Genomic DNA, 20,485 nt, shown 5'->3' on the forward strand with positions numbered 1-20,485 from the left:
ATAGATACAGGCTATTAACTTTTTCACGGAGGAAGTCCTAATGGTCAAAGATCATTATTGAACAAAAAGAGACGTATTGCACTTGGATATTGAGGGAATCACGGGAGATCATATTCCAATTCCTATTCCAATTTTTCCCTAAACAGAATGAAAAAAATAAGATATTTATTCAAAGAAATTCTAACAAAAATACTATTCCAACAAGAGGGGGGTGAAAATATCATCGCCCTTCTTTTTTAAGTATGTAAAATATTGTATCAAAGCAAGTAATTGTAACATATTATTAAATTATAATTTATAGAGGTTATTAAGGCAAAGGCCAAAGTTGAGACACGTATTTTTTATTAAGATAAAGAAATTATTAACTTATAATTTAGAATCAGTAGTGATAGTCTGCTATAGGGTCTATGAACGAAGATACGTATGTGAAATCAAGACAATTTTTCTTGTTGAACATTGTGTAGAAATTACACATGATCTTAGTCGGGATATAAAGTTTTCCACGACATTTGGCCAAACTTGTGGTCGTTGTTGGTCAGACTAATCCAATCACATTGACAAGGCACGAGCAGAGTCCTTAGGCTCTGTTCACTTGGTTCCCTGGAAAACAGCCTCTTTTTTTTCTTGACAAGACAGAATTCTGGTGTTCATTTGCTTTCAGGGAAAATAGAATTACACATGTGGAATTTCTGCAATAAGTCAAAAAAATGACAGGAAAAAGCCAATTTTACTACTTTTTAGAGATTTCATTTCCGACAAAAAACACACGGATTTCGTTTTCCTGAAAAACTAGTGCAAAAAGAAAAGCAAGCAGTTTCTCTCGAAACCTTTTCCTGCGCAAGTGAACAGTCCAGGAAAACCTTTTCCTGCACAGATTCCCTGGATTTATTTTCCTAATGCCACGTTAGATTCCCGAAAAACATTTTCTTTTCCTTTCCCGAAAAAACAAGTGAATAGAGCCTTAAGGTATATGTTCGGAAAGAACCTAACAGCCAGTGTCTTTTTAGAAATTTTCAACTATAGGAAAATTTGGGTACCCTGGACATTATTTGAAACTTTATAAATGTAAAGTTTCCTCAAACTATCAAATACCTTACAAATGTAAATTTATTTATAACTATAAATTTAACTTGGGAATTTTTATGGCCCTTAAGGTTATTTAAAACCTCATAATTGTAAACTAGGAAAATCTCTGTCAATTTCTTTATAACTTTTTAAAGTTATGGATCTAATCATACCTCATAAAAATTTAATTAAAAAGCTAGCAATTTTTGTATGAATAAATGTAGGTCAATATGGCCCTACTTTTTATCGTCATCACATCATGATTTAATGGCGAAATTTCTACAATGCCTTTTTCTTATATTTAATTTGCCATAGCCTTTCTTGTTTTAGTAACGGCACTCCTCTCTTTACTTTGCACTTTTATAAATAGCTATAAGCCTATAAGGGCTGTTCTATAATTCCAAAACAACTATCAACAACTAATACGGATATGTACGAAAGACTAGACATTGTTGTGACTTGTAAGTCAATTATTAGATAATCCAAACCATTCATTTCTGAGTCCTAACAGATGAACGGTTAGATCATCAACCAAGTGGTCCCCACATATGCTTTTCCAAGAAACAAATGTGTGCACTTTTTTTCAACAGTACAAGACATTCTTACTCTAGGCAACCGTGACGAGTGGACGACTGACGAGATTTATGGGAATGGAACAAAATCGGACGGTCAAACAAAGTGGGGCCCATGCACCACCTCTTAAGAAAGCTACACTGCTAGCTGGCTCCAGTGCTAAAAAGGAAGAAGGAGCATTTGATACCGTCTCCCCCTTTGCCAGGTGAACTTTCGTAGTATCCTCAGACTGAGGCAATCACAGGTTCTGTCTGTCTCCAGTCTTGTCGTTTCAACGCTAGACACATGGCAACTTTCAATGTAACCGAAATTTCCACCACTTTGTATGAAGAAAGAAAGGAGGAAAACTGGAAATGTAAGGAAAAAGGGCAGGAAATATCACTTTGCTAGAGGCCACTGTTTTAATTTGTTAAAAATCTTTTTTAGTTGTAAAACGACGTTTTACTCTCCATCGGGTTTTAGGGTCTGTTCCTTGAGTTTTTATACGGTGCCACCACCCTTGAGATGGAGCCCACTTTTTAAGAGGCTGCTGTTGGATAAGATATCAAGAGTGGTACGTTTGACGTACCACCTTCACAGGATTTGACAGTCGGGCACCATATAATTTCTCGTGTTCCAATAAGCATAAAATCTGTTGTGGGACTTACTAGGGATCATCGCATAACGCATGAGAGAAGCCACCTCATGAATAAAGACAAAATCTGTTGAAAAATTGGCCAATGTGGCTTCTCTCTTATACAACATACCGTTCGTGAAATGCCTTCTGCGATGGTTGCTAGCAAATCCCATCTGCTTTATGTTGTTAAAGTACATTAGGAACCTAAGAAATTACATGGTGAATGCAAATGTAGATCGGTATAGGCAGTACGGCAGAAGTATCTCCCCTCATATTTGATCCAGCAACAAACCTTAAAAAGTGCGCTGGTACTGGATCAAATATTAAGGGCGGTATCGCGTACACCGATCTGCATGCGCATTTACCATATAAAATCTCTTTGGTACCTAATCAATATGCCAAAAGCTCCAGAGTTGATGGAAGGCTTGGGCAACGCTTTTTAAACCTGTCCCATATCAGGCTGCGTCCCACCTAATCCCATACCTAGGGGGCCTACTAAGGCCCATTACATTCTACCACGCTTCTGCATCCGATGTCCTAGGTGGCCCGCTCTGTGATAGCTTTCGCTGTGGGTCGTTTTTCAAGTGGCCCTTTCCACAGGTCATCCCTTCCGTGGTGCCCCACTCTATGGTAACTTCACTCTGTCGGCTTTCACTTTGTCTTTTTATTAGGTAGTTCTCTCCACATGTTGCTCCTTCAATGACTCGAATATGAGATGTGGTAGTTGATCTAATACCAAATGTTAGGACCGTTAGATACCTATCCAATATGTCAAAAGCTCGAGAGCTGATGGAACGTATTAGGCACGGCCCTTTAATATGTCCCATACCAAGCTAGGTCCTACACTCCCACCTATTCACATCCCTAGGTGGGCCCGGCTCAGGACTATAACAAATGTTTCAAAATGACAATGAAGGGTCGTATACTAAATTCCAACTAGGCAGAATTTAATTACTAAAACAGTCAAATAGGTCTCGAGTCATCCCTCTGATCCTTCTCTCCCTCTCTTCACCCATCCTTCTCTGAAATGCTTTGGATTTGTTCTCCATGATATTTGAGAGTGAAATCATACCAAATGGTGTCGCATACTCGGATTCTTATCGAAGGCGGTTGTTGAAGTAGAATTGTGAAGAAGGCCTACTAGCTTTACAATGAAATGAAAGATAGGAGAGTATCACCCAACGTCTTTATTGTCAATTCGTAAATCCTTGGTTCTTGGAAAATAAAATGTGATAGTGTTCCTTTTTATAGCGAGCAATGATGAGCAGAAAAGAAAAACTTTACTAATGACTACTTTCTTTAACACTACAAGGGAGTGGCTTAAAGAAGAAAAGGGGGCGAATATATCTTTTCCCTAATCCATACCGATGGAATTATTACTTAGTAAGGCAGCGAATATATCAGGGCATTTGGAGGGTCTTGCTCTAAAATTTCAATGCCAACTTGGCTAAAGTACGCACCAAAGTTTGTTACTCTAATTTCCTTTTGATTTGAATAATCGATGGGATCATTCAATTGATTATTCTCTTTAGGAACCGAACACCTTTTTCTTACACCATGGATTATGCAATCGATTATTAATTATAATCGGTTGTTAATAATCCCAAACGAACAGGGTAGGGAATGATAGGCATAATAGCATGCTCTCTAACTTCGAGCCCACATAACAAAGGTTTTGAACGATTTTCCCAAACACATGACACTCACACTCGCTCTTAACTGTAGGCCTCACTGGTCAAGGGTTCATTTTTTCAGATGGGCCATAGCTCATACCGATTGGATGATCCTAGCCATTGGATCAATGGCCCTGATCTGACAGTCGGTGCTCTGATTTCAGCAGTGCATTGATCAGAAATTGAGGATCAAAATTGGGACAATTTTAAAGCTAAAGCCCATCGAAGATGGGGCCATCATGTAGAGAGTTTCAATCAGGACCGTAGGCATGTTTAAAAGAGTGTAATCTAATCCAAATATGAATAAAAATTGAGGAAAAGGATTGTGAGCTTGAGCGTTGGAACCTTATGGTGAGCTTGAGCTCTCAAACCAATGAGGCCCACATTGTTAGGATGATCCAAAGCATTCACTAGAAAGAGCCTTACATAGATAGGGTGTGTACAAAAAATCAGCTCCATAGGATCATCCCAACCCATCCATTTGTGGAGGTCAAAATGGACAGACCACAAATCTGCCCATTTTTGCCCTCCACTTTTGGAGGGGTTAGGATGATTCAATGGAGCTGATTTTTGGTACACACCTTATCTATGATAGGGCCTTGCAAATGAATGGTTTGGATCCTCACAGAAATTGTGGGACCCATGTGAATGGTGCACTCAAGCGCACCATTTGGTTCCAACGCTCAAGCGCACGAACATATTCCTCATAAAAATTATGATTTATATTGAATTCATATATTTTTTACTTAGGCCTTTTTTACCACCAGAAGATTTGTTTCATGGAATAATTGTCCGCCCAAGTGTGACAATTATTTACCCTCGCTCTCGCCTTCTCAACTTTCTCTCTCTGCTGCATGTTTCCCACAACTGGCCCTACAAATTTGTGGGGATTTGAGGTGACTTCCTTGTCTTCTCAGGCATCATCTTTATTTTCCAAACGAAATCCAATTTAATTTACCCGCGGCCCTCTAATTAGAAAACTTATTTGGTTCATTTAAAACCTTTTAAATGTGAAATTTCTTTAAACTATTAAATACCTTATAAATTTACATTTCTCTGTAGCAATTCAATACCTTTTACATGTACACCAAATATTAAATGCCTTATAGATCTAATTTTCTTTATAGCTAAAAAAAGGCATGCAGTGTGCGGAAACATTAATATTCATGCAAAAATCACATTTATGTGGTAAAAATAGAACTTGAGCTAAAAAGTCAGGTATATAGTAGTTTTTTTTATAGGTAAGCTGGGGTTTGGCGATGACCCCTACTGGTTTATTAAATGAAAAGAAAGATGATAAATATGAAAAGAAAGATGATAAATGAAAACCATGATCCCTATCCTTGACACACATTAGATAGGAAAAACAAGGATTTCTAAAGATAAAAAATACTAGGAGACCCATGAGCAAACCCATAACCAAGGTTTAAAATTTTGGTTTGGGTACCGGTCTCGGACCTTGAAAATTTGAAATTTCGGTCGAAATCTGGTACAAAACCCGAAAACAATATTTTATTCATTATTAAATTTTGGCCGAAATTACCCGGTTGAAATTTCGGTGAAATATTAAATTAATATTAAAAAAAACAGATTTTTTGGGTCAAATTTCAGAAAAACCAAAATTTCGGCCGAAATAAATGACCGTGTTTCGGTTTTGATTGATTTCGGTGTCGTTCGGTTGAAATTTAAAAGCATGCCCATAACTACAAAACATATATAGGAATATAATAGATATAAAAAAATACATCTATAAGATTGTAAATAGGTGCCTATGCCCATGACAAACTAAGTTTTCTTATTTATTAGATTTCATTGGTATGATTAAATATTTTTATGAACCCTAGTTTTCTAATTACACAGTACATACATTGTTTACAAGTAATTATATTCAACTTTAAACCCGGGCGTACAAAAGGCTATATGCAATTAATTTTTAGAGAAATCATTTGCAATTATTAATATATCTGGTAGGGGTCCGCCTAACCCCAGCTTACCCATCAAAATTTTTTTTTTTTTTTAAATCATCACAAAGACACTCCAAATTAGTGACAGACATGCAGGTTGGACATGTGTGTTTTGATGCACTTCGACAAGGTTATGGCGTAGATCTCATTTGTTCTCTGGTGTTATTTATATCTAATTATGTCACTTGTGTTTCTATTGATTATGTAGTATGTTTTACATTTAAAAAATAATATTTATGCGAGTATATTATATGGATGTATTATGCATGTGTCACTTTGCTATATTCTTCCATATTTATCAAGCTGGATAGTTCATGCCCGTGACAGACAAACACACTTCTCTAACTAACATAAATAAAGTTCACTAAACCAACTAATTTGCAATTAATTTGGGTATAGTGCTTAATCAGTGGAAGGATCCAGTGTCTGTTTTTCATGGATTTTGGTAAATGCATGTGAGCGTGCATATAATGCATATTCTTCCATCTTCCATATTCTTCCTTCTTCTAGAGACTTTTGATTGTAAGTTTGAACAAGAAAGCAACATGGTTCTCTACCACCTACAGCATGAACTGTGAAGCAACCTTTATGAATGTATATATCTATTGTTACGCCCACATGTATTTGCATACACCTCTATGAATGTAAGCACAAGGTTGTGAAGCCCCATGTCAATCCTTCACAAGACGTACTGAAATAGTTCTCCGCCTCTATACTGGCGCACGCATAAGACCTATTGCAAAAAACGAGGGAGTGGCCCCATCTTATAATTTGGATATTCTGCTACTAACATGTGTTCCTCTCTAGTCTGCTCCTAACCCTGAGTCCATCTTAGAAAATTTTGTCAATATTAGCTGCATTTGATGCTTTACTGCAAGCTAAGAAATATATCAGTTTTGGAAAATGATCAACCACCGCATAAATTAATTCATGTCTAGGCAAAATCTGAAGTAACCCCAGGACATGCAGGATCCCTGCTGAGTGCAAAGCACTAACAATGATTTGAAAACCTCAAGTTTTTGGAAGTAAATAGATAGGGACATGATTTTCAAATCAGCATCAGTTTTTTTTTACTGCCGGCACCAAATGCAAAGGATGCCACACACATTGAAACATTAACCTTTGCAACCCAACAGCTTTTAAAATCAGCATAATACCAATTTTGTTCTGAAAAAAGGAAAAAAGAAAAGACAAAAGTTGGGTGGAAGAAATGGATAGTTTTATATTCCTTTTGAAAACCTCAATCATTTTCTTTTCTTATAGGAAAGGATACAAACTGTATAGAATATCATCCTTAGAGCTCTAATGAAATGACCAAACAAAAAGTAAAATAAGTATTTCAGACCCAAATAATAGGTTTCTCGACACAATAACATTTTCATAAAAATCATAGCAGATGGGTTAGGTTCACAATCGTTTCTTTTTCTGATCGAATTCCTTTCAGAAGGATAAAAATCTTGTAGCATTCTTTGAAACATACTGATAGGAGGAAACAAAAATAATAGTAGATCGAGAAACGCCTGTAAACGATTGTTCTCGACAGATGGCACTTAAAATCATGATCCATCATCCATTAAACAATAAAGCAAGAAAATCAACCACAGGAATCACTGAAGCCATAAAGTTGATGTTTTTCAAAGTAAGCAATGGAAATTTAAGCAGATGCTAGCAATCAAAGAAACCATAGCATAAAGAAGAATTAGCGAATGAGGTGAGACGATTGCATGGTAAAAATCCACCCAAAAAAAAGAGAGATGAAAATAAATCTAGCAATCAAAGAAACCATACCATACACAGTATGAAGATGAAGAACCACATGAAAAGGATACCATAAGAATGAAAAAGGACCAACAAAACCGCGTGTAGAAGAACAGCTAAAGCAATGTTGAAAAGATTTATGTTGTTTACCTACTGGAGTGACTGAAGTCCCTTGTAATTTGAAGTAATAAACATGCCCATAATGTTGCAATAGAATGGACAATATCCCTGGGCCTTAAAATCTGCTTGTAGGCCTCGGTTCGAGCATTCAAGTGACTAATCACATTCTCCGGAGACCAATTGAATCCTTGAAATTTGAGGGGAACATTTAGTCCCTGTTCATTTAAGATTATGACAACCGATTGTGAGTGTCAAACCTATTATTGGATTCAAAATTACGTTTAAATTCGAGTGCAATAACCTTAGTAATGAGCCAATTTGATACAGGACTACTGTGAAATTCAAACTTTTAAAGTGAAGATACCGATGAAATTAATCTCAAAGTTGAAGCTACATTGGAATAATGATGGAGACACCAAAGTAACAGAATATTCACTTTGCCATTAACTGAAGGGAACATATCAAAGAAATTCCTCGTAAGGGCAGGGACTAAGAGTCAGCAACATAGTAAAATGCATATGATTTCAATAAATTCTCTTCCGGGGGATGATATTTCCACTCCAATTTTCAGCATTTCTACGCACTTTCCTTTTCCCTCCAATGTTCAGGAAAAGACAAACAAAAGGGCATGCCTTATAAAGAGATAAAGCAACAAATGACCCTGGATGTAAGTAAAAGGAGATGAAAAATATTAAGAGAGATTTTTTTTAGACAAACACAAGGGCATGCCTTAAAAGTCCTTTTTTTTTAAATTTTTGGGGAATTTACTAAATGAAAATTTATAGCTGGGGCGTAAGAGGAGGCCAGCACGTGTGCGTGAATAGTAGAAAACCCTCCCCTCTTTATGATAGATAGAGTGCCATTATCAAAGCAGATTAGATGCTCGGATAAAAAACGCTACTGATGGCACTACCATGTTTTAATAATTGGACAAACTCATCTTGTCTTTTCATCAGGCTTGGGATCTTTATAGGAACTGTAATAACCTTTGACAGCTGTTTAAATGAGAGAGAGAAGCTTAGTTAGTGCAATTATCAAAACAAGGTAATGCCAAGTTGCCAACATAGTAGCCTAGAAAAAGTACTTCTGTGTCTACTTGCCAGGATATTTTTTTCATGATAAGTTGGTTTATTAGAGTGGTGAGAGAGGTAGGACAGTGGGAGAAGGCCATAGATTTGTGGGGGCATGATTGAGGTGACCTTGAGAAGTGGCTAAAACTGAGGGAAAAGTTGGTCCTCTTTTGAGTAGAGTTTCTTGTTTACTGATTTTTTTGCTGCTTCTCATTACACTAGTTTTCTGTCTTTTGTTTCCTGTTTTCTAGCCAATGTGACCTCATCTCCACTTGGAAACACCATGTTATCATAGGAAAAAAATTCATGATAGCTAAACGTGCTCTTAATAAAATCTGGAGTGCCATTATCACAAAAGGAGTGTGGATATCATTTCTTTTTCATTTTCAACCAGGATAAGAGCTTATAGCGATAAAAACAACCAGCCCAGAAGCTCTATGTCCTAATTCTGGCCTTCTGATTTTTCTACAGTTTCTAATCCAAAAATGGCATCAATGGGATCTTCAACCCTCTTCTCCACCACATCACCTTCACAAGGTTTCACTCAAACCAGAACAAATCCTTCACGGGTTTCTTCTCCCGTGGTTTTTCTAAGCTTATCTGATAAAATCCCATCTGGGTTCTCAAAATTGCCCTTTGTTGGCGGTAGATTTTCCCTTCAACCACCACAAATTCCTCTGTCTCTTTCGAAAACTTCGAGAATGGCGGGTATTGTTTATGCAACGGCCGCCACAGAGAAAAGCCTTTACGATTTCACTGTCAAGGTAAATATTTGAAGTTTCTCCTTCATGAATGTTGCGATTTTTTAATTTTTTTTTTTTTACTGTATCTGGGTTTTGTTTTTTTCATATTTTAGAATGTCTTTCACTGCAAATGGGTCTTAAAAAATGGATTTTGGAGCGATTTTTTTCATAATTCAAAGCGCCGAAATTTTAGGGTTTGAGACTGAAAGGTTGATAATTTAGAGGAATCCTTTTTAAGATATTAGAAGCGTTGCCATGGGTCTCAAAGATTCAATTTTGGGATCTGATGATGATAATTAAAAGTGTTTGATTTGCACTCAATATTGTATTTTATGATGCAGGATATAGATGAGAAGGATGTGTCTCTGAGCAAATTCAAGGGAAAAGTTCTTTTGATTGTCAACGTTGCGTCAAAATGGTATCTCTCTTCTGCTTGCTAAAACTTATTTTCGATGATTTTAATTTGTAAATTTTTAGTTATTTCTTACTCAATATTCTGGGCCTGTGTGTCAGCGGTTTGACGGCATCGAATTACTCTGAACTTTCCCACATCTATGAGAAGTACAAATCTCAAGGTGAGTTGAAGTTTGTAGGAGGGAAGAATCATTGTCTGCCTTCCTTCAATTTCACTTTTGAAGGGTTCATTTCATACTGAGGAGCAACAATGTTGCTGCCATAATTTCAATTAAGTGCCGCTGTAGTAATTTATAGTATGATTAATTATTATATACTGCATTTTACTGTCGCTAGGGTGTTCCACCATATCTTCAAACTTAACTCTAAAGTCAATGGTTTCATCTGAAAATTTGCTCGCACTAGCCAATTTTGTTTCAATGCTGCCCTATCAAGCATATTGAGTGCTATATTTAAGTTGGATGAAACCTGTACCAATTTACATTCCTGTGAGCTTGAGACCTTTTATTTGATTTTTCTCCATGACATCCCTCTTCCTCTTCCTCTTCCTCTGTATCTTTTCGTCTACATTGTTATTGGATTGAATTATACCTTTTGAAGCAAGTATTATCGGATTCAGATGAGTATTGATTGAGATTTTATTTTTCTCACTTTCTTCTTTGTTCACAATTACACTCTGGAGACTTATTTGATTGGATTGCTCAAAATCAGGGATAGCTTGATGGCATACTGACACTCTTGATCCACATCATAACTATGCATATTCCTAACAAGTCTTAGGATTTTTTGTTGGAAGCTGATTTTCTAATTTCAGATTGTATTTCCTCACGTAGCTTTCTATGAAACCAGTCCACCCCTTCTTGTCTTTCTAGTTCCTTGTGGCAACCAGGAAGATAACCAGGAAAAAACAACTTGTCTCACCATTTGTTTGGTGAGAGGACCTCAGCCCTCTCGTAATTGGTCTAGGATATGGTTGACGACTACCTCCTGAATTCCTAATGCTTCGGTTCAACAGTAGCCCATGAGAAGATTAACATGTGCAACATTCTTAAGCGGAAGAGGTGCTTTATGGCCACCATTCTTTGAAAAAAAAGGAAAAAAAATAGGTGCTTTATGGCGAATGTATGTAGTCTATGCAAAGTAGAAGTGGAGAGTTGCAATCATGTGTTCATCCATTGCAAGGTGTCTAGAGCTGTGCGGGGCCATATTTTTAGACAGTTAGGAATATTGCAATCATGTGTTCATCCTTTTTTTCACTCTTGGAGGGTTGGACTTGAAGGCATCTTGGGGAGAAGGGCCGTCTTCTATGGACTACAAACCCATTTGCGGTTGTTTGGGCTATTTGGTTAGAGAGAAACAGAAGGACTTTTGACAACAAGGAGAAATCAGTGGCTGGGATTATTAGAGAGATCAAGTGCCTCATTGTCATTTGGGCCTGTGGGGGGAAGGAGCTTAGATGGTTCTCTACCTCTGGTTTTTATCAAGGACAGAGGGCGAAGAGAGAAACACAGCCCAAAGTGGTCTCTAATGCCTCCAAATTTGCTTAATCTCAATTTTGATGGCTCATCATTAGGCGTTCCTGGCCCAATAGACATTGGTGGTGTCCTTAGAAATCATGTGGGAGAGGTGCTGCTTGATCAGCCCAGGCCAATTAGGAGATGTGACTCAAATGAAGTGGAGGTGCAAGCTGCTCTGATGGCTCTTGGGATGTTTGCCACCCATCATGGGGCTCATTGGTTGCTTGTTGAGGGTGATTCATCTAGTGTGATATCATGAATCAAAAGCAGACATGAGGCCTTGGTGTTTCACCAAATTTATCAAAGAGATCAGAGAGATTGTGGTCTATAATTCTCATTTTCTGTCCTTTCCCATCATCCCCCGTAGTTCCAATGAGATGGCCAACATGTTAGCAAAGGTCAAAGGGGGTATGTCTAGAGAGTCTATTTTTTGTGGGGAAATCTCTGCCCCCTCTATAAATTCCGTATCTCCCATTTTTGTTGTGCTCAGTAAAGTATCTTACCGTCTCAAAGAAAGAATGATAACTGCCTATTACAAGTTGTCTTCCTAGATCCCTGCAGTTCTGCCTCCATTTGTCGGCCAAAAAATTTAGAACGGAATAAGTATTGAAAAAGGAAGATGAATTAGGGCCCTAGTTTCTTATGCTACTTGACTTGTATGAAGTGGGCATGGTGAGACATGGCTAACTCCTTTTGAATTTAGGCAAGTCCTTGGGTTACATGGTTCTCTGAAGTCGATCCTTGGAAAACCAAGTTAACTGGACCACTCCTTATGAACTAGTCTAATTGTTAATCCATTGGCCTGCAACTTGCATTCTTATTTTTTACACTAATTTGATAGTTTAACGTGTCATTTCTCAGATTTCATGCATATTGTGTCAGAATAGTTTATTTTCTGAGGTCTTTCTTTCTAGTTTCTTCTATTAGCCTTGTGGACTCTCTGTTAATACTTAATAAAATATAATATTCTAGATTATAGTGATTTATATGAACCTCTTCTGTATTACATTGGGTTTCGGACGAGTTTGCTTCTGTTCTGACTTCAAATATACATCCTGACATTGGATGAGGGCATTGCTGATCAGGTTCTTGAGGAAACTAGACTTCATCACTGACGACATATTAAGGGTGAGCATGCCCCATCCCTAATGCTGTATTAGTTGCAGTCCCTCCCCCAACTGGTCGTGGTCATGAAGGACCAGGGGAAGGCATGACAAGAGGGCTAGGAATACTGTTGTAGCAAGTGGAATTTGCAATAGTGATTGAGGACTCTATCTTTATAACAATCTTATGTTATCTTCTTCACCTCAGCTCCATCAGGCACATCTATGACTCCAGATTATATAGATTAGATCATCTGATCTAGCCTTTGTATTGATGCTGATTGCCTCGGTCATCGCGCAGGCCTTTACTTTTTTTAATGTTAATTCATTTGGGTTTCTAATCATCTATTAAGTAATCCTTAAATGACACTAACATCTATCGTCATAACTCTCCGTTTTTTGAACATATGTCCCCATAACTCTTTCTTCACTACATCTCTTGTGCTTTTCATTTGGGTCTATTTCTTGTTGTCATTTGACTTCTATTCCGTTCCATTGTATACTCCATTGTTGAGTAGGAGAGAGTTTTGTTCCTTTTGATTGTCTCATCCAGGACGAAGCAAACTAATGGGGCCATGAAGTGGAATAAAAGCTGCTTTCACCCAAACTGGTGTCCCCTACTCCTGGCCTACCATTTTTTCGAGCTTCACCAATTGAAATTGCAGCTTCTAATAGGCTTTGGTAGATGTCATGGTTCAGTTGTTCATCCAAGCTTTCAATATAAAATAGTGGATGCATTACATTGTATGAACTGACATTGTCACACTGGTGGTGGATGATCTTACAATTTCATTACAAAGAGACAGTGCATCTTACATGTAGAAGGGATATGGTGATATAATGCCCTAACACAACCGACAATAACTCACTAAATTCAACTCGGAATTCAGTGAATATGGTACCGAATCGAGCGGCTCGAAGTCTAGTTTCTAACGAAAGAAATGGCACAAAAAATTCCAAGTATTTTGAGAGTTTTGAAAGAAATGGTGAAACTCATCTGTTTTCAGTGCGCGTTCGTATGTTGTGTGTGTGCACTACACACACCGCGCACATACACAATACACACTGCGAGCGCGCGCACCCACACACTGCACACACACACACACACTTGACACACACAAACACACATGACACTACACACATTGTACTTCATAATGTTTGCCGTCCTTACCCAACCTTGATGCAGTACAATCTCATGTTGAGGTCCGGCTGATCTAATCCGTCTACCTGCTGATACTGATTCGGCATTCTATTGGATGACTGGCATTCTTTTTCATCTCTTACTCCCAAATCCCACCAAATGAGTCTAGAGAATCCACTACTAATCTCCCAACCTTGAAAACTTGTTACAATTCCAGTGAGAGGAAAGGAGGAAAGGACTGTAAAGGATAAAACAAGCACTTTTTCTTTAAAAAAAAAAGGGAAATGAAATTACTGGTTTCACCAATCCATCCAGTGATAGCCAAATGTGACGAATAAAAGGGCTGGAACGGCTATGTTTAGGGATGGAAATATCATATATAAAAGGTGAATATGAGAATTGAACGAATTTTTTGCATGTCCTGGGATGTTTTATGAGGACAGATATGAGTTGGGGAAAGTATTTTGTAGCTTGAAGCCTTGCCTGTGTTAATAAGAGAGGTGCTTGCAGTGTGTATATGTGAATGAAAGTCCTCAAAATGTATGTGACCGAGAAGACTACAATGCCTACTGGAAAACAAGCAAGTTAACATTTCAAGTTTTTTTTTTTCTTGTTATTTCTTTTTTGAATGGCATAGAGAGAAAGACCAAAGAAGTTTCGGGAGTCATCATAGAAGAACATTTCAAGTTTAAAGAAGACTAGAACTGTCCCTCTCTTTGACAAGCTAAGTGTTATTTACACAATTTGAACTTATTTCGATTGCAGGATTTGAGATTCTGGCTTTTCCTTGCAACCAGTTTGGCGGGCAGGAGCCTGCATCAAATCCGGATATAAAGCAGTTTGCTTGTACAAGATTTAAAGCAGAATTCCCTATTTTTGATAAGGTATGTCAAGTGCTCTCTCTCTCTGTGTGTGTGTGTGTGTATATATATATATATATGTGTATATATATATATATATATATATATATATATATATATATATATATATATATATGGTAAGTTAATTAAGTACTTTGTATGTGGCAGGTTGATGTTAACGGACCAAATACAGCTCCGATTTATAAGTTTCTAAAGTCTAGTGTTGGGGGATTTTTGGGTGATGTGGTGAAGTGGAACTTTGAGAAGTTCTTGGTGGACAAAAATGGTAAGGTCGTGGAGAGATACCCACCAACAACTTCCCCTTTTCAGATTGAGGTACGCTCACTCACTACATCCATGTACAAGAAATTTAAAACTTGGTGATACTTCCGTATAAAAAACATCTGATTGTTGTTTACTGCTTAAAACTTCTAAGCAATTTTTGGAATAAAATTTCTCTCTTTCAGGTTGCTTTTTTATTAACTTCTTTTCGAAATTTAGAAAGAAATATAACCATCACATATAATGATTTCAAATGTAGCATAACTGCCTTTGGACCTCTGCTACCTATATGTTGGAAGGCTAAAAGTAATGAACAATAACAAAAGATTCTAGGAGGGATAAATAGTATTAGTTTGTCGGAATGATCCTGTGTGAAGATCCCTCCTCAAACTACTTTGTAGCTTAAAAAATGAGGATCACACTTAGCAACCCATGAAGTGTGGGGAACACTATATGCTAAGGTGAAAGTACTTGCACCTTGGAGATCGGATGGTTTAAAAGATGTCTCTTTTTGTAATTTGGAACTGATCATTTCTCGGTACTAAAAGTGGTACTAAGAGCGTATTTGAGCCATGCATTTATTGGACAATGGCACTTCTCCTGTACTGAGATGAAAGGGATCAAATAAGTCTTTTGGCATCTAAGCAAAAAAGGTCTTCTTGGATGCATTGAACTCACATGTTACCTTTGTATACAAAAATTTTAAAAGTAAAATCTATCTTAATGTTCTAGGCTTTTCACAAAGCACTTCACAGTTTCTCCTGCTCATACAATTCTCCTTCTGTATGTTGCAGAAGGACATCCAGAAGCTCCTTGCAGCGTAAGTATTTCAGTACTACAAGCATATTACAAGATGGTGTAAATCACAACCACAACAACAACCTCTTATATACAAATTTCTGGTAGAGTTTTGCTTGTAAGACTACTCTTCTAGCTTTTATATTTCTTAGGTTCTGTTAAAGGGCTTGAAATGCCTCTATTTATGTAATTACATTGTTTGCACTTCTATTCATATTTGAAATACCTCTATCTATGTAATTACTTTGTTTGCAGTTCGAATCATACTATCCCTGTTACCAATTCTTGCCCTCTCCTTTTGCAAATATCAGAGTACATATTGGGATTTAGGATACATTGCCAATCAGTTTCTGCTCCCACGGTTCTACCATGATTCTAAATCTCCTCTGTCAAGCAAGTGTTAATTGAATATCAATGCAAATTAAAACTGGACTAGTTTCTGGTTATATGAAAAGAAAATCCACAGAAATGCTTGAAATCAAGAGTGATGCCACAACTTTAGTAGAGACTCGTATGATATAGTTTTGGACAGATGATTAATTATGTTTTTCTTATGGGCACTTTGAAGCCTTTTGAGTTTGATAGATTTAAGTGCATTTGGTGGGCTTGGTTGCGCTCATGGTTTAAAATTTCGGTTTCGGTACCGGTTTCGGACCCCTGAAAATTCGACCGAAATTTCGTTCGAAATTTGGTAATAATTAAAAAGCTTATTTAATTCATTTCAAAATTTCGGTCGGCCGAAATTTTGTAACATTTCTTTCCTTTTTTTTTAAAAAAAAAATTACATTTTCTCGAAATTTGGGGCCGAAATTCGAAATTTTGCCAAATTTCGGATTTCAGCTGAAATTTAAAACCATGGTTGCACTTTCATAATTTTGATGATTTGTCATGGCTCATTGGGGCGGGAAACAGATTCCGGCATTTCCCCCCCCTCTAATTCCGCTCCGAGTGTCAATTCCACCTCATTGATTCTTCTTTTTTTTTTCTTTTTCTTTTTTATTTTTGAACCAAACGCAAGAATTGGTCAGAGTTGGAATTATATCCCAATTCCAGCTGTTGAATCTGACAATCCTAACACACCCTTAATGATATCAGCCTATGCTTCTTTTGAATGTGAAGTGGCTTTGACCCTTATTATTAAAAAAACATACATGGACATTGTTGCAAGACTTTTCTGATCTAATTTGTTAGTCCACAGGAGTACTTACCTGTACATGGGTGAGTTCAAAATAGTATAGTATCAATGAAATATTGGACAGGACCAAATCCAAGATAACACATTGTTAACCAAACAACGGACAAAAACTACTCGAGGATAGAAAGCAATGATAGCAAGCAAACAAACAAAACAAATTTAGGACAAACTATCAGTGATTAGAGTTAGTATAGGGTAAGGTCTTATTCTGTAATAGACTATCTAGAAATCAAACAACCCTTTAAAGAGTGAAACTAAAACTAGAACAACCCTCCGTCCACTTTACAAACCCTGAGTTCGAGGGTTAAAATCGTCCGATTAGAAAGAATTTAGGGATAGCGTATTCTTGGTGTGGGCAAACAAATGAATAATAAATTCCACTTTTTGAAGAGGATTCATGAAAGTTGTAGCTATTCATCATACCACTATCTTCCCTGCTGTACAATCTAAACCTGTCGAATCCCAGAAGCTAGTCAAAATATTCACAAATTGCTCAGCCATCTTTGTCAGGATATCCATTACCTTTTTTGGCACCCAATGAACAATGCTGAGGGATTCACCCTTGACGTTCCACCGAGTGAGCATTTTAGACTAATCCACAAATCCTCCACAGTAGATTTTGTATCAACATGCAGGCCTGTGCATAGAACTCACACTTTATCGCTTCACCAGTAAAAATTCCCACCAAATCACACCAGAATTGGGTTGCGCCTTCTTCTAGTGAGGAACTCAAATGATCAAAGTCCCATCTGGCGTAAGAAGTTAACAAGTCCTTACGTTAATTTATTCAACCCTTCACTAGTCCACTATTGAGATCCCATAAAACTAGGGTGAGGAAGCGAATTTACATAAACTTATTCTGCCTTTCACTAGTCCACAATTGAGATCCCATAAAACTAGGATTAGAAGAAACTCTCTCCCTCTCCTCTCATCTTGCCAGAAATCTTGCACCAAGGTTGCTCCCATCTTAAATCATAGAACTTGTTGAAAAGTTAAACCTCCAAATGTTTTGGAGGAATTCACGCTAAAAAAGAAGATGAGTCATCTGATGTTTTTCCCGTTGGATTTGGAACATGATCTTTCTAACCTGTTGAATTGAGTGCTAGCCTTTGCCTTTTAGCGAAAGTGATTCTAAGCTTGTCGTTTCTTACCTGTAATTCCACAGATTGCAAACCAATATCTTCGGGAATATATTCCTAAACCAACATTCTGGAAAGTAACCTAACAATCTGAAAAACTTTCACTGATTATTTTGGTATAAAATACATTGCCACGCTTGTTCACCATTGACTTTCAAGTATCTGCAAGAAACTGTTTTAAGGCATAATCCGGACAAACTAAATATGATCTATTCCCTTAGACATGCCCAAACACTCCAGACCCTGCCAACATCTTCATATCCTTTATGTTGGTAAAGGAGATGATTGACGAGAATCATTTGATTCATTGAGGCCTGTCAGGACATGCACACACTAATGAAAGCATAAACTTGCATTGCAGAACTGTGCCCGAGGCAACATGTATAAAATATAATTGATGCTTTAGCTTATTGTTGAATGTATCACACGGCGCTCTCAACATCTGTTGCCAAATTGAAACCCAATTACCAGCACCAGACACTTCCTCTTAATTCCCAACAGATTTCAAGCCACGACAGCAGTTTATCAAATGGTAGACTTCATTTATAGTGTTTCAAAAGTGGAGCTCTTTCTTCTGCTGTAAGTAATTATTTATTGTAGGGTTCATGCCGTGTGACCACAATTTTTAGGTCTAAATTCTTAGTATTAAGGTCATAAGGTGCTCGAGAAGACACACACACACACACATGCGTGCGCGCGTGTGTGTATGCATGTGTGCGCGCGCATTTGTAATAGGTGGACAGATTGATGTAGGATAGTCATTGTCAAAACAAAGAAGTGCAGAGATGTCTTCCCCTTACAAACAATAGATGACACCACTTACTGGTAACAGATTCTCAGTTATGTTCTCAATGACAGAGAGAGAATGCAAATGTAGAGTAATTCATCACGGATTCTCCTCTCCATTGGGATGAAGGTAAATTTTCTCTCGAATATCCATTGGTAATGTGGTTGTGTTTTGTATAGTAGAGGCACTTCCCACACATCTACTTTGAAGGTAATGCAGTTGCAGACTGGCTCGCAAAGAAACATACTTTGGCAGAAACCAGGATAGATTGGATTGATCCATTACCAAAGGAGCCGTCTTTTGTTATCTCCGGATGTAGCCCAAAAACCTTCCTCACGTCTAGTCTGGTTCTGTTGTATTGCAGTGTGTTTTACGAACAAAAAAAAATGTTGCCATTAACACTTAATATGTATCTTACAAAATAGGAGAAGTATCAAAAGAATTCTGAAACGATCTGGGACACGCAGATTCTGAAAATATCGAATTCCAGTTCTATTTATGATGTTGAAATCCTAAACTGTCTCCAAAAACTTCCCCATTAAAAGGAAGGACATCTTACCAAAGAGCTTCAAAAGGTTGTCATTCTCATATGTATTGCTATCTTAACATTCCCTTAGAAAAACCTTCTTAATTAATGGAAGAGGATAATCCCATTTGACTTGGGATGCTGCCGGTCATTGCTAGCCATTTCATGCTTCAGAATTGCCTATCCGAAACCTTTTTTGCCTTCATCTCATTTGAGCCAAACGAAAAGCTTATAGCCCTTAAAAAAAAACGAAGAAGAAGAAGAAGCTTACAATGGTATGCCCCTGAGGGGATGACATTTGTATTGCACTTGATGGAACTCGTGTGGCATGCGCATGTCGTTTCGCCTAGTGTCCATGAAAATGACAGTGATAAAGTGATAACTACAACCCATCAGAGAAGACTAGCTGTGACATGATAACTACAACCCATCTTCGTCAACATGTTAATGCGGGTGCTTAAGAGGGAAGAAGAAGAAAATTACAACTCAAGAACACAACAAGAGAAGAAGAAGAAAATGGGAGCAATGCTCAACCCAATTGATATTCCATCAATTACATAAGTTTCTCAACATCCAAAATCTCCTCTAAAGATGGCTTCTAACTCTTTAAATAAAAGAAAACCAAAGCAAATTCGTTCAAACTCCTCCACTAGCTACCTTAGAGACTAACATAACATTAATTGCATTGGAACTCACTAACTTTGACTGTTTAGGGAACCCACAGACACAGTCCACAAAAACTGACATAACTTTCTACCCTCTTGTCCAATTTTCAAGCAGAAATACTTGTTGGAAAGATCTCAAAGAGACCTACAACTTTGTAGTTTACCACTTTCCATAATTCTTCCATTTAGAAGCTCAAAAATCAGGTTCAAAACGGGCCAGCAACATTAATCAGGGACTGCACCTTGGAACTCCACCAAAACCACCTAGGCATGACATGGCTGCCATGTTGGCACTGCATCACATGTGCACCCTTCATTTGGAGTTACTTGTGCGCATAGTTGCAAATTCTCCGAATAATTGAAAAATTCTTGAAAAAAATCCCAATTTTTTATGACCTCTTTTAACCTTTAAAAAGTCTCTATTAATAGAAAATTCTTTAACTTTTTGACTTAAATCTGAATAAACCGCAAACTTT

At 37.4% G+C, this 20,485-nt stretch overlaps 1 protein-coding gene across 1 annotated transcript; it reads left to right on the plus strand.

Annotated features, from left to right (window-relative positions):
- The first annotated feature begins 9,236 nt into the window (after nt 1-9,236).
- On the plus strand, nt 9,237-15,981 carry LOC143879590 (putative phospholipid hydroperoxide glutathione peroxidase). The gene is made up of 6 exons (XM_077382047.1): nt 9,237-9,603; nt 9,924-10,000; nt 10,096-10,157; nt 14,523-14,641; nt 14,786-14,953; nt 15,694-15,981. Exons 1-6 carry the CDS (start codon nt 9,325-9,327, stop codon nt 15,721-15,723), a joined length of 735 nt encoding a protein of 244 aa, XP_077238162.1. The 5' UTR covers nt 9,237-9,324; the 3' UTR covers nt 15,724-15,981.
- Nucleotides 15,982-20,485: the final 4,504 nt, after the last annotated feature.

The sequence above is a fragment of the Tasmannia lanceolata genome, unplaced genomic scaffold (genome assembly GCF_043159265.1).
Source record: "Tasmannia lanceolata isolate RefF3 unplaced genomic scaffold, GAP_Taslan_0.1 ptg000006l, whole genome shotgun sequence".
Taxonomy (NCBI): Eukaryota; Viridiplantae; Streptophyta; class Magnoliopsida; order Canellales; family Winteraceae; genus Tasmannia; species Tasmannia lanceolata.